At 46.2% G+C, this 12407-nt stretch overlaps 1 protein-coding gene across 2 annotated transcripts; it reads right to left on the reverse strand.

Annotated features, from left to right (window-relative positions):
- Positions 1-611: 611 nt before the first annotated feature.
- On the reverse strand, positions 612-3762 carry LOC125523810 (putative disease resistance protein At1g50180). Of its 2 annotated transcripts, XR_007290431.2 has the most exons (4): positions 2033-3762; positions 1591-1915; positions 1398-1502; positions 950-974 (listed from the first exon to the last, which is right to left on the reverse strand). XR_007290431.2 is itself a non-coding variant. In XM_048688880.2 (3 exons), exons 1-3 carry the CDS (start codon positions 3600-3602, stop codon positions 963-965), a joined length of 2100 nt encoding a protein of 699 aa, XP_048544837.1. In that variant the 5' UTR covers positions 3603-3761; the 3' UTR covers positions 612-962. The 2 variants fall into 2 exon arrangements, 1 of the variants encoding a protein (XP_048544837.1); XM_048688880.2 differs by having other exon boundaries at positions 612-974; positions 1398-1915; positions 2033-3761.
- Between the last annotated feature and the right edge of the window lie 8645 nt (positions 3763-12407).

The following is a 12407-nucleotide window of genomic DNA, read 5'->3' on the forward strand; positions in this document are numbered from 1 at the left end:
GGAGGAGGGGCGGCTAGGGTGGGAGCCTAGATCCCGCCCAAATAAGACCCATACTCTGGTGTTTCAATGTTGTGGGACTTGAGTAACAATGTCAAACACCTTTCATGATCTGTCTCTGTGTGTCTGTGTGGTTCTGGCTGCGATCCTATGCAAAGTTTCAAGTGGTAGTGTACAAAGCTTAATTTTTTTCAGTTATGCTTGCAGGACATGGACATATTTGGAAGTCAGTATTCAGAATTCTCACGGTGAAAAGAAATATTTGGAGGTGTGTTGTTGTGCTTGAGCGAAGGTTTTGAACGGTTTGGATTTCAATCCTGATCCAAGCAACCAGGGAGGTTATTTGGTGGGGGTTTGCAATTGCAAATGAACTGAATCAAATGCTTCCATTGGGTCCCAAATGTGATGACAAATTTAAGGCGGGACATTTGATTCATGCACGGGTGATTTCCAAGCACAAATTAACAGTTGGCTATACGGATGTCAATCGAGACAAGTCATTGTTCATTGATCATGAAAAGAGGAAAAAGAAGAAGATTAGACTAAGACTAGGTACTAATACACACAATACAAGATTGCCAAGCCAGGTTACAAATCAGAATACATGCAACTCATTACTCATAGCATCGCCTCGGCGACGAAGCATTTTTATTGGTGTTCAAATACATATTCCACAGAATACATGCGGTTGGAAGGATGAGGTGTTCATGTTCCACAGAATACATGCACTAAGAATTAACTGACACTTTTATACACAAAGAATTGGCACTCTTCTAGACCCCCACAAATCCATCTCGTACAGGGCTTGGCGACGGCATCGGAGAACGGGGTGGCGATAAGATTGGCATCGGGAGGGGCCATTGGGGATTTGGGGGAGAGAGTCCGTCGATGGAGAAGGTGAGACGTGAGGATTCGGAGGAGTGAGAGATGGATTCGAGGGGAGAATTCCAGGGCGCTGGATTTCTCTATTTCTTCACCTGCGCAAAATATAAAAAAAGTCATAAGAAAAATAACTTGGTTTTCCTTTTACGGGGAAGAAAAAAAACTTAGTTACACGCACGGAAGCATTGAAGTTGATCCTGAAACTAACGAACATTAACTCATCCAATCTACATATAATACTAGTATTGATTTGCTACGGTGCAGCAGCATATAAAGATTGGGCTTGTTAGTGAACATGCTACAAGGGTTGAATGATGGAACGGATATGGCATCTCGATCAACCGCCTTAATATTTGGAACTAATTAACGTGTGGACAAACAGATATGCATAGATATAGTACTACAAGTATTTTGGTACAGAAGGAGTAGATAGCAAAGAAAATGGAAGGAAGGGGAACAAGATCGACCAAGGGGCAAATTAATTAAACTTAAGCTGCGTACGTATGTATGTACTGTACCTCGCATCCTTTCCGCCGCAGCTCATTTAGTGTGATGTCATCTTCGGAAATCTGGGTCATAAGGTGCAGCAACCCCACGGGGAGCTTGCTCATCTTCTCGCATGACTGAAGTGTAGGAGAAAAATTATTCCAACTTAAAAGGTAAATATGCCTTAGAGTAGGGATCTCCCAGAGAGAGTTTGGTACTACTGACATCAAAATTGTGCCTCTGAGATCTATAGTCTGCAAGTAAAGAAGTTTGCCAATTGAAGAAGGGAGCGTCACACTGTCACAATCTGTCAACCTAAGCAACCTTAGGTGAATGCACCCACCAATTACGCTGGAGAAATCTTTTAGTGTTGAATCTTCAATGCAAAGAACTCTCAGGAATCTCAGCTTAGGAAGGGACACTGATTCAAGCTCAAAGCCAAGCAGACTTCGGACATTAGGCACCGCAGGTAAAATCCGATCACTCAAAGTTTGAAAGCTAAAACGATAAGATATCAAGTTATCAGATGATGATGATGCACCAGCTTGGCCTGCAATTTTTTTAGAGTGCACCATATGTCAGAAAGAATCTAGCCACATATAAGTACATATAGCAAAATAGAAAATGGAATCAATTAATAGGAAGAGATCAGGAGACAAAGCCTGACCTGCAGTTTTGTCGATGGCATTAAAAAAACCATCTTGTCTTGCTTCTTCTATGCACCAGTCGTGTAAGATATCATGAATTCTTATTCTCTCTATCCATCCATGTGCCCTACTTCTGCCAACAACTTGTACCAAGCTTCTTTGAGCCAACTCGGATACATAATTATGTGCTGTTTCTTCTAGTATATGCTTTGGTGTATGTGGAATGAAGCTTTCTGCTATCCATAATTGAATAAGGTGTGGCACATATATTACATAATCCTCGGGAAAAGCAGCAAGATATATTAAACAAGCTTTTAAATGATGATTTGGCAGGTCTTTGTAACAGCGAAACAGTATGTCTCGCATCATCTGTCCGTTCTTGGTTGATGGCCAATCATAGAGTATATTGGACCATGTTTGTACATTTTTATTTTTTGACAGGTAACCCCCCAAAACTGCAAGTGCAAGTGGCAGTCCATCACATTTCTTTGCAAGCTTTCTCCCAAGTTTTTCAAACTCGTCCACATCACGTATGACAGACCTTTTATATGATGGTAAAGCTTTGCAACTAAATAGTTCCCAACTTTTCTCTTCATCTAACTTGTTCAAATGATGGACATAGGTTGGCATTTGGACGTGATTTGCAACATCTTCTTTCCGGGTGGTTAATAGTACTCTACTACCATTAGTTGCATCTGGAAAAGCCTTAACCCTTTTGTTTATCTGATCCCATGTGTCGGTTTCCCACACATCATCAAGAACTACCAAGTATCTTTTTTGCAATAGAAAATCATGGATCTTCTTTCCCACCTCATACTCATTCATCTTAGCAACTGACTCATCTCTGCCCCCCATTATTTGTTTCATAATATCCTTTAGTAAATCAATGCCCTTGAATTTTTGAGATATAGTGACCCAAGAAGCTGCCTCAAAGTGTTGTTTGACACTAGATGAAGTGTATACTTTTCTAGCGAGTGTTGTTTTTCCCGCCCCGCCCATGGCAACTATGGAGACAACACTAAGAGTTATGTTCTCTTTGTCAACTAACTTTCCAACTATTTCCTTGTACTCGTCCCCAAAACCAACAAGGTCAATATCTTCAAAGTTTTGGTGCATAGTCCCATAATCTTGTGGATACTCATCCCCAATAAGAACCTTTTCTACATCACTAGTATCCAAATTGATTTTCAAACGGTTTGCACTATCAAATATCTCAGTGATCTTCCTTTTTACACGCTGTATTTCAGCACCAATTGTGTGAAGGGCAATCAGGTCACTTGGCAAGCGAGCATACCTGGAGATGGCACCCATGAAGCCCTTCTTGAGCCAGTTTCTCTTCTCCATGTAGTCGGCCGCTTCAATGGCATTCTCGGCCTCGTATGCCGCATCCCTGATCTGGCTGACCCAGGTAGCCACAAGCTCATCTCCTGATCTCCTTTTGGCGTCGGCGGATTTAAGGTAGCTCTTTAGCCGCCTCAGCTCATCCTTCAAGAATCCCACTTCAAGGTTGACGACGCATAGGAATGTCGTCTCCTGCACCGCAAGGGTGCTCACGTTGCCAAGCACGGAGCCAATGGCCGACTCGGCCATTAGTTTCTCCGGGCTCTCTGCCCTCAGAGATGGAATGCTTGAAAATAGATGAGTGGGTGGAAGAAATTAAGCAGGTGTTTCTGGCCAGGAACGACTTGATGGCGTCTGGTATTGTATTTCTTGTTGCTTTGAGCTTGGTTGTATATATAGCAGAGCAGATTCAGCTCAGTTCATGTATACATGATGATGTAAATAAGGGAAAGAATATGGTGTGCTTCCGGGGAGGGCTAGAGGTTCTTTACCTTTGCTGTGACATGAAGGCAAGGTATTAGTAAGATGCATGGAAAGCAAAGAAGCTCCTCCACACCTTTGCTTGAGTCGCAGTTTTAGCATCATTCGATCCCATCTGCATCCAGCCATGGCAGATGCTTGTGCTATGAACTTTTTGCTTCCCAAGGTGTCATCTGTTGGGTGCCATGGCCTTCTCGTAGTGGGCCTCATGGTCTCGTGACACACACGGTGACAGCGACGCAGATTGGGCCTCGAGCACACACCAAAGCCCGCAAATAATTGGCGCATCCCTTCTCGTCTCCCCTCCCTTCTCCTCGCTTGATCTCGCGTTCCTGGATTGCTGACGCGAGGGTCGATGGTGTGCAGGATTTGCTCGTCAGCCTGAAGATGTTGGAACCACTAGTCTCTACTTCTTTGTTGATTCGGTTTATGTACCATTATAAATACGTCATAGGGGAATCACTGCGCTCTGAGTTTATGCTCCCAGGGGGACAAGATTTGAATGAAAAATATGAATTCATAGAAGAGGACAGTTTTGCTGATCCAGAAATACTATTATACAAATATACTATTGCAAATCTTACCTCATCTGTGTTGGCCGGAATAAGCCGCGGCGACGGGTCGGACGCGTCAGGCGCGTGTATGGGCGCGCGCCGAGCGTGTCGGGCACGTCGGGCCCGTGGCGGGGTCGTGTGCGTGTGTGCGTGGGTCAGCGCGTATGTGCGCGTGGGTGCGTGTGTTGGTTAGCGAGGAGTGCGGGAGGGTGACCGCGCTGGGCGCTGGAACCGGTCGCGTCCGTTTGTGTGTGTGCGCGGCGGGCGCGGGAGCCGTGGAGCGCGGAGCGTGGCGAGTGGGGTGAGTGGGCGCGCTGTAGGCGCGGCGTGTCACGCGTGCGCGCGCGTGTATAAGGTCTCCCCCGGCCTGTGTAGCTCGCTGTGGTGTGGCTGAGTTCGTGCTCACGAAAATCCATTGGCTGTTCATGCGGCTGGCGGTGTTCGTGCGCCGGGAAAAACACCACCATGTCATCTCTGTGCCCGTGTTCTTCTCCACCTCCTTCTTCTTCATTGGTTCGTGCCACGGCAAGTGAGGGATAGCATAGAGAGTGCCAGGGCGAGCTAGAGAGACGGAGCTACGGCAACAACAATTGGTATCGGAGCTATCGGGTTCAGGGCGGCCGTGGCGTGCGGCGGCGTCCACGGCGCGTGCGGCGAGCGCGGCGGACATGCATGGAGGCTTCGGCTGAGGTGCGTAGCGAGTCGAGCAGCGGTGGTCGCGGAGGCGAGGAGGCCATGAAGGCTCGACGCGACGGCCATGGAGGCGCAGTGGCACGTGGCATGGAGACGCGGCACGGGGGCACACGGAGCTGCGGGCTTCGGCAGCGGCAGCGAGCGGCAGCGGCTCGTGCCGGAGGTGCAGCAGAGGCTTCCATGGCGCCGAGTCGACGACGACGAGGAGGCAGGGCGGCACAGTGGCAGGCGCGGCAGCGACGTCAGGGCGGTGGCGGCTACAACGACGACGACGGCGACGACGGAGCGGCGGAGTGCGCACTGCTGGTGGACTGCGGTGTCGAGGACGTCGGCCTCCTCTGAGCCGCGGCTTAGGGGGTGAGTGTTGGCCGGAATAAGCCGCAGCGACGGGTCGGACGCGTCGGGCGCGTGTATGGGCGCGCGCCGGGCGTTTCGGGCACGTCGGGTCCGCGGCGGGGTCGTGTGCGTGTGTGCGTGGGTCAGCGCGTATGTGCGTGTGGGTGTGTGTGTTGGTTAGCGAGGAGTTTGGGAGGGTGACCGCGCTGGGCGCTGGACCCGGTCGCGTCCGTTCGTGTGTTTGCGCGGCGGGCACGGGAGTCGTGGAGCGCGGAGCATGGCGAGTGGGGTGAGTAGGCGCGCTGTAGGCATGGCGTGGCACGCGTTCGCGCGCGTGTATAAGGTCTCCCCCGGCCTGTGTAGCTCGTTGTGGTGTGGCTGAGTTCGTGCTCAGGAAAATCCATCGGCTGTTCGTGCGGCTGGCGGCGTTCGTGCGCCGGGAAAAACACCACCATGTTATCTCTGTGCTCGTGTTCTTCTCCACCTTCTTCTTCTTCGTTGGTTCGTGCCACGGCAACTGAGGGAGAGCAGAGAGAGTGCCAGGGCGAGCTAGAGAGACGGAGCTACAGCAACAACAATCTGCATCAGTGCATGGATGTTGTAGCATTTGCTCCTTCTGAATATTGGCCTTTAATTTGCTCAGCATCTTCCGGCACTTGCATGGTGCAGTAATCTCTTTTCGGAACATCATGCTTATGCTTGTGCTTTCTAGGTGTTGTTTTGCTGGAACGTTTCAAGGAACGACCGAAAGAAACCTCACTTGATGCAACCGTCATGATAGACTTGCACTATAAGGGGATCCTGATGGGGATATTACCATCAGCAGTAGCGTTTCCGTGGTGTTCAGGTGGCATTTTCTCACAGCATACATACGCTGCATTGTTTTCAAATTACACACATATACAACTTGATTTCAATTTTTGTTGAAACCAAGGAAAAAAAATAGCGCACTATGCAAAAAGAGTGCCACCCCTTAAAATACGCTATTAGCATGCTATAGGGTACCGTTAGCGAGACACTGTACACTGATTTATTTAGCAAGACAATCCTCTACACGTTATAGTCTGCTATTAGCGATGCTGCAACGCGTTATTTTTTTCCAGTGATTAGAATGCTTTTGCTAAATTTAGTCAGATCAATTATACATTGGTTCCTTCTTATTCTGAAACTTGCTATAATTTTTTGAAATCTTACGGCTCTTCTCGAAGTTCATTGCATGGTAGTTATGGTCACTACTGGAATCAAACCCTATGCCGAGTACCAGAAACACTCGGCAAAGGGCCAAAAACACACGACAAAGGCTTTACTGAGAACTGTTCTCAGCAAAGACCACCCGGCGTACACCTCTCAGGCAAACAGAGCTTTGCCGAGAGCCAAGCATAGGACACATTGCGTCTCGGCAAAATAAAGTGAATTCACAGTCGTTGGTTCCGTCTGATCTTTGCCGAGAGCACTTACAGTCAGCAAAGTGGGACACTTTACCGAGTGTCTCACTAGGCCTAACTGTAATAGACAAGTTCATCAACTACTACTTACCGAGCATAGCTCTTGGCAAAGCCACAACCAATTGCCGGCGCACGCTTCTTTGCGAGCATTGCTCTTGGTAAAGGTAGGTCTACCGAGTGCTTCTCTCGGTAAAGATTCGTTGCCATTATTGTTTCTGCCTCTCTTTCATCAATCCCTGCACCAAAAAACATATATACAATACACAAGCTTCATATGAAGTCCAGCAAACTCAGAAAGGGCTTTTATATGGTCCACCCAAGCTTAACAAAAAAACTCACATTAGCATTATATAAATAGTTCACACAAGCTTCATGTGAAGTCACAAAGTGGTTCTCTAGCACTAGTGCCTACTCACTAAGCAAAAAAGTGGTCATTGCATGTCTACATGCGGCCACATGATAAAAGAAACACCACAACTAGGACGAATCGAAAGAGAAATATCAAGTTCTTCAATCCACTCAACCCGACAAACCATTTCAGGCTTGCGTCATTGCCTAATTCAGTGTTTCTCTTCTGGTCAAGCACATACTAATTGTAATGATCCTCTGCCTCCTTTGTACTACTGAACTAGTCGTGGGAGCTGCATGGGTAATGAAGCACTTGTTCATTGAATGCGCACCATGAATCGTAGACTCCTGGACAGTTACCTCTATACACCGTGTATTACCTCCTCTTCAAAGAAACAGAAAAAGATGGCAGAGAAGGAATGCAAGGTTAAAATAAGTAGCTACATAACTATATACCCAGAAGCATACCACTTAGTCCACGTAAGCATTCATCACTCGTATATCCAAGAGGTTGTCGATGTTGACATTGCCATTGACGTCGGGGTTGGTGTTGACGTTGGCGTTGACGCCAAGCAGTGTGGTTGGTGTTGATGTTGTCGTCGAAGTCGTCGAAGAGGTTGTCGGCGTCGAGGAAGAAGTCATCGTTGGGGAAGTGTTCGTTGGTGTCCGTAGCGTCCGTGATGAAGAGGTCAGTAGCCGCGCAGAGCACTCCCAGAAAACCTTATCACCCTTCTTCTGTACAATACTCAAAGAGGTGGGGTCTCGGAGGCCTATTGTCCCGACCTACGGTGCACGCCGCAAGCTAGGGTGGGGAAGAACCTTGCAATAGCGCAGTGGTATGGAACTCGGTGGTGGAAGGGGCTATCTGATGTGTCACTACAAGAAATATGTCAACTAGTGACCTTCTGTCAGTGACCCTGGAAGAATTGGTCATAGATCTATGACCATTTCAGACCAATTGGTCAAAAGCTGTTCGGCGGGCTCCAAACCTTAAACTATAACGACCATTTTGGTCAGAAAGGTCGTAATTTCCTTAGACGAAATGGTCATAAAGCAGATAGCACTGATCCGCTGCCTTATTTCTAGCTGACCACGACCAATATGGATGGTCATAACCTTGTAAATTATGGTGGGTTGCTATGACTAGGTGCCACCTCATCAGTTTTGCCTATGTGCCATGTCCATGTGGCAATTTTTGCCCCAGGTTGTGAAGCAACCTATATTTCTCTCATTACCAAAATTCCCAAAAAAATCTCATAAATTCTTTGGGTCATATCTTCGTCAAATATGTAAAAAACCTTCCTTGCCTAGTTCAAAAATAATTCAACAATATTCATTTTCCTATTCTGTTCAGAACAACACTTTGTGAAGGAAGTACCACTTTGGCATGTCCAAATAGTATCCATTTTCTACAGTGCTTTCCTAAGCCCAAATAACCATCATCCACTAAATGCCAGCTCAATCCATTCATTATTTTCAGCCCAGCTTCAACATTCGTATTTATGTCCAGTGTGGTACTTTGCAAATCAAGTAGCAACCTAGGCTCCTCCTTTTAAGCTGAAAATTTGTGAAGACGGTCTTCTTAGTAACTGATCATCCTCAGCCAAAACTCACGCCCATTAGCCATGTACATTTCCCGTACCGCTAATCAAACACTTGGTTGCTAATTCATGTTTGAGTATCGATCGATCTCCTCGTGAGAATCTTATGTTGTAATTTTCTTCCTAGCACCTACCTGGGGAGTGCCCAACCCACTAGACATGCCTAGGCCGCCCAGAACACATGACAACGCCACGGTCACGCGGTGACCACGCGGCGGGCATGCGAGTTTACACGGTCTAGAGTTGGGGCCCTCGGTCACCGCCTAAACCTCGACGTATCACAACCAAACCATGTATTTATGATTAAATAGGTACTTATGTAACTATAAATGATTTTTGGAAAAAATAAATAGCAAACTATGAGGCAACTGCAGTTCAAATTTGAGCCGCTTCCAACTGAATCGGCGGAAATTTGTCTTTTTCACGAGGGGTGGATCAAAACTTTTTACACCCAATAATTTTATCAATTGTGCATTAAATATGTCCTAGTATTTAAAAAAATTGGTTTGGTCCAAATTTGCAACAATTATTTGGGAGGTCCTTCACAAAAAAACCTCCTTTTGGGCACTCGAAAAATGGAAAATGGTTTTTTCGTCCAAAGAAAATGAAAACTTCCTTAGTTAACATTGTTTGCCATTCCAATATGCACCCTTGTGCATAATATGAGATCATTTGAACAAACTATGCCATGAATGTGGCCATAAGATTGATCATTTGCCTTGAAAGCCATTGATCTCCACACGTGATAGCTCGTTTCTGAGAACACTTTTTTGAAATAATTTCTGTATTACAAGTTTGTTATTTTTACTGAGAACTTGGACACATATAATGACACAATGCAAAGGTTTCTCAATTTTTTGATTTTTTTGAATTTTTATGCCCGTTTCAAAATGCGGGCAAACGGCGGGAATGGCCGTTCCTAGCTATTGGTTGAATATTGGAACTTTTTTGGTATTTCTCTGATTAAATAGATACTTATGTACCTAGAAATGATTTTTGAAAAAAATAAAGAGCAAACTACAAGGAAGCTACAGTTCAAATTTGACCCGCTTCCTGCTGAATCGACGAAAATTTGTGTTTTTCACCAGAGATGGACCAAAACTTTTGATACCCAACCATTTGGTCAATTGTGCATTAAATATGGCCTAGTATTTTAGAAAATTGATTTGGTCCAATTTTGCAACAAATATATGGTAGGTCCTTCACAAAAAAAACTCATTTCGGGCACTCGGAAAATGGAAAATGAATTTTCCGTGCAAAGAAAATGAAAACTCCCTTAGGCAACATTGTTTGGAATTCCAAGATGCACCCTTGTGCACAATATGAGATCATTTGAACAAACTATGCCATGAATGTGGCCATAAGATTGATCATTTGGCTTGAAAGCCATGAATCTTCACGCATGATAGCTCGTTTCTGAGAACACTTTTTTAAAATAATTGACGTATTACAAGTTTATTATTTTTTCTGGAAACTTGGTCACATATAATGACACAATGCGAAGGTTTTCCAATTTTTTGATTTTTTTTATGCCCGTTTCAAAATGCGGTCAAAACGGCGGGCTTGACCGTTCCTAGCTAGTGGTTGAATCTTGGAAAACTTTTGATGTTGCTCTGATTAAATAGATACTTATGTTGGAAAAAATAAAGAGCAAACTATGAGGCAGCTGCCGTTCAAATTTGACCCGCTTCCTGCTGAATCGGCGGGAATTTGTCTTTTTCACCAGTGGTGGATCAAAACTTTTGACACCCAACCATTTTGTCAATTGCGCATTAAATATGACCTGGTATTTTAGAAAATTGATTTGGTCCAATTTTGCAACAAATATATGGTAGGTCCTTCACAAAAAAAAACTCATTTCGGGCACTCGGAAATTGGAAAAATGATTTAAAAGAACTCATTTCTCATTACTCTTTAAAAAATATTTGTCTTATTTCAATTTGTGATTATTCATGAAAACTGAAGTCAAATTTGCTGACACAATGAGAAGTTTTTTTTTCAATTTTTCAGGTCATAATAAAATAGCTAACATGAGCACCTTAATTTTAGTCGATTACGACCAATTGAAATGGTCAAAATATCATACCTGTATACTGCGTTCTGATTGGTCCAGGGGCCTCTCACGCAGATCGTGGATAAATCACCATCGGATGCTCCTGGATCCAACGGCCCGCACGTCGCCCGTCTCACCCACGTCCTGCACTCCTCCTCTCGCACCCTTCTCTCCCACGCACTGACGCCCCTCTCTCCTCTCCCTCACTCTGATCTGATCTGAATCCACCGCCGCCCACCGTCGCCCACCCCCACCACCACCCACCGTCGCCCACCCCCTTCGCCGACGACCCTCACCATCGAGCCCACGCCCAGATCCGCGCTCTCTAGTACTCGCCCGCAACCCTCACCCGTGGCTAGGGTTTAGGTCTCCACCCCTAAATTCGTCGGGATCTTGCACGGGTAAGCCCCTCCCCTCCTTATTCGTGCACTATCTCCTCCTCACCTCACCTTGTCTTGTGTTCCCTTTCGGCAGGTGGATGGGACGACGACGATGGCAGGAGGGGCGAACCTCCATGGGACGGGTCGCCACCAAGGAGATGGAGCTCCTTCTCCCCTACCACGCAACCTCCCTCCCAGCGCCAACAGAGCGCCGGCTACCATGACGCGACAGCGCTGTCGCAAGCCTTGCGGGGCTGTGCATCTTGTCGTCTGCCATGCCCTACCAGGAGCTACATCTCCCACACGTCTCCTCTGAAGAAGGGGACGGTGGCTTGTGCGTCGGCGTGGTTGGCTCCAGCTCCCCGCCGACCTATGACTCCACATGCGTCGCCGTCTTCAACCACAGGTCCATGTCCTCGATCTGCTTCCTTTGCTTCCCGTAGGTTTCCGCGTAGATCTGGCCGTTTGATTTGATGCAGATGCGAATTTGGCTCTCCATCGTTGTAGGTTTCCCGTAGGTTTCCTGTGCGTACTCGTGTTCGAATTAGCATTGAATCCCTCAGTTTATGCAGTTCCGTTGTGGTTGATTGACACCCCTGTGAAGATAAAATTCAGGACCAACTGTTAGCTTTTTGTGAAGAAAACACAGTTGGTAAAAAAATCATAGAAACCCCCAATAGCCTTGCTCTGCTGTACATTATATTACTTGGGTTACTGCAACCCTGCCTTCCTGCTACTGTGTTAGTCTGCAACGCATACCAAGTTGATTTCAGTGCATTTTTTCCATAATTAGACTTATGAAGCTCAAACTGACCATATCAGCACTAGTCTCACATTTAGATTTAAAATGTTGACTGGAAATGTGTGTAGTCGGTATTAGTCTTGTAGCATGGTCAGATTCAGAGACTCAACTCGTTTCTTCTTTTGTTCCTACAAGACGATTCAACTTAACTTTAAAAAGTAACAGTAAATTTGGATACTGCCAGACACAAGACAAGACTGTTACAACGATAGTATGTGCTACATTTGATCCCGGGTTGTATAACATCTCTGTTACTGCAGGCCACCCATCCTCGAGGAGCAGAAGGAGGGACGCATCTAGCTGGCCATCAAGGGCTTGCTCTGCTCCTCTTCTTCCTTGACCATCGGTACCACCACGTTCCG

The sequence above is a fragment of the Triticum urartu genome, chromosome 7A, assembly GCF_056163025.1.
Source record: "Triticum urartu cultivar PI428250 chromosome 7A, HENAU_Tu73, whole genome shotgun sequence".
NCBI lineage: Eukaryota > Viridiplantae > Streptophyta > Magnoliopsida > Poales > Poaceae > Triticum > Triticum urartu.